This window comes from Oratosquilla oratoria, chromosome 36, assembly GCF_046742065.1.
Source record: "Oratosquilla oratoria isolate Oo_2021 chromosome 36, ASM4674206v1, whole genome shotgun sequence".
NCBI classification, from domain to species: domain Eukaryota; kingdom Metazoa; phylum Arthropoda; class Malacostraca; order Stomatopoda; family Squillidae; genus Oratosquilla; species Oratosquilla oratoria.
This window is the reverse complement of record NC_134812.1, coordinates 28,836,794-28,838,937: the sequence shown is the minus strand read 5'-3', so window position 1 is coordinate 28,838,937 and position 2,144 is coordinate 28,836,794. Positions and strand designations below refer to the sequence as shown.

The following is a 2,144-nucleotide window of genomic DNA, read 5'->3' as shown; positions in this document are numbered from 1 at the left end:
TTTCTGACGATAACATCTTGCTTTTGTGATGCATTGGTAATCAAAATGACTTCATTATGACCTTAGGTGACTAACGGTGGCCGTCACGAGCCCCTGACAATGGTAGAGGCTTTTGCTGCAATAGCTCACCACCTCCTGGGACACACTCTTTCATACTAACTCTACAAGAAGCATCACAGTCATGAAATAAACTTTCATGGTTTAAGGGATTTCATAGGTTAGATTTGAAGGTTACAACAAAGACAATGAATGTAATTAATAGTTTATTTACAATAAATAGATTGTTTACTATGTATAAAAATGTATGATTTGTATGGGCATGGCATATACAGTATATATCATGGAGTCAGTGCGATGATGCAGATGTGCCGAATTGCGATAGGAACAAAGTTCTTGAGAGCAGGATTGGAGAGGAGATCTTAGACTTTCATCGTCCATATCCTAGAGGCGCCTTGCACACGTGCTCTCCAAGGCACCTGTCGAAGCAGCACTTGTCCACGCCACTGCACGCTCCGTCATTTGAGCAGGTGATGGGAGGTCCGAAGATGCGTGGACACACGGGCCTGACTGGTGGGCACTGACCGGGTTTGACGATCTGTGTTGCGATGGGGTCGGCTGGTTGGTTGTTGCTCTCACAGCAGTAGGCCGCTCCTTCAGGAGTCTTGCACCAATAACGGCAGTTGCTGCTGGGGGCGACAGGAGGAACAACTCCACCGCCGATACCGTGACCGACGCCGCCGACTACGGGATGGCCTTGGTGACCGAAAGGAGGTCTTCCGACATGGGGTCTCCCTCCGAAGTGACCAGCACCTCCAAGACCAGGGGCTCCGAAGGGAGGACCTTGTGCATGAGGAGGATGTCCTCCAAAGAATCGAGTATTTGCAACTCCACCACTTCCACTCGCAGCATCACCTTTGTTGTCTTTGAGTTTCTTACCCGCCACCAAGGCGAGGGACATGAGCAGGACGCACAGAATTTTCATTATGAAGGTCGGTGATTAGCAGAGTAAAGCACTTTCACAGGGAAAACTTCTGCGGGAAAATGAGGTATATATGATGCTCGGCTGCTTACTCGTGGTTGAAGCTGAAGCTGGAAGGTTGTGTGTGTCTGCCAACGGTAATTTGGGGGTAAGGAAGGAGGGGTGCCCGATGGGCGGAGGGGGGGAGGAGGGGAAGGAGAAAGTTAGAAGTAAGGAAGGAAGTGAGAGGTTAAAAGAGTGTTGGGGTACCAACTTACAGTGGTATTCAGTAGTGTTTCTGTGCATTGTGATTTACACCGTGTAGGAGGAGTTGAATGCTCTTCTAATAACCGGACTTTTGGAGTCACACCCGTCATGAAGGGCAGGCGTATATATGGAGGTAGGTACCTCCATATATACTCCTATCCATCACGCTAAGTGATTTGATGGAATTACAATGTGGTTATATTGTGAATTGTGAAGTGTGATCTTCTAATGTTTTTTCATAACTGAGAGGCCAGTTTCTATGTTGTTTCGTGTGTTCTGGTAGTGACGTGAGTTCTTGTAAGAGTGGTGTGTCGAGAGTGAATAATCTTTCCCATGTTTTCGTTGCTTGTGTGTGTAGTTGCGTGTTTATTGCTGGAGTGTCCGTTTCTGTGTGTAGTTCTTCAGCTGTTTTTCTGTCTGTGCATTTTGTGTTTGTTATGAATTTTAGTGCTCTGTTTTGTACACTCTGTAATTTCTGTAGGGGTGACTTTCTAAGTGTGTGGAGTGGAATGTCTGGGTATGTTAAAACACTCCTCACATAGGCAAAGTAGAGGGTCCGTTTTTGTTTCATTGGCAGCTCTCTGAAGCGTTGAAGCCTGTGAAGGCTCCGTTTAGCTATGGCTGCTGCCCTCTCGACATGGGCTGCTCCTCCATAGGAGGAGAAGTTCCAGCCGAGTACTTTGCCATGTGTTGAGTATTTGTGTTGGATGCCATCTGTCGTGACAGGTGACTTCCCTTGTCCTTGTATATGTATCAGTGTGAATTTTTGTGTGTGTTCGTGCGAATCTTCCAGCAGCGCTCGTAAGCATTAATGCTTTTGATCTCGCGCTCTGTCTTTTTTCGCAAGCATGCGTGTTGATTTTCCTGGTTGTGTGATGATTTGTGTGATGTCATCCGCGTATATGATGTGTTGACATCC

At 46.8% G+C, this 2,144-nt stretch overlaps 1 protein-coding gene across 1 annotated transcript; it reads right to left on the bottom strand.

The window, feature by feature from the left end:
* Window positions 1-250: 250 nt before the first annotated feature.
* Window positions 251-1,099, bottom strand: LOC143019171 (uncharacterized). Its single transcript, XM_076174865.1, has one exon. It carries the CDS (start codon window positions 980-982, stop codon window positions 428-430), a length of 555 nt encoding a protein of 184 aa, XP_076030980.1. The 5' UTR covers window positions 983-1,099; the 3' UTR covers window positions 251-427.
* Between the last annotated feature and the right edge of the window lie 1,045 nt (window positions 1,100-2,144).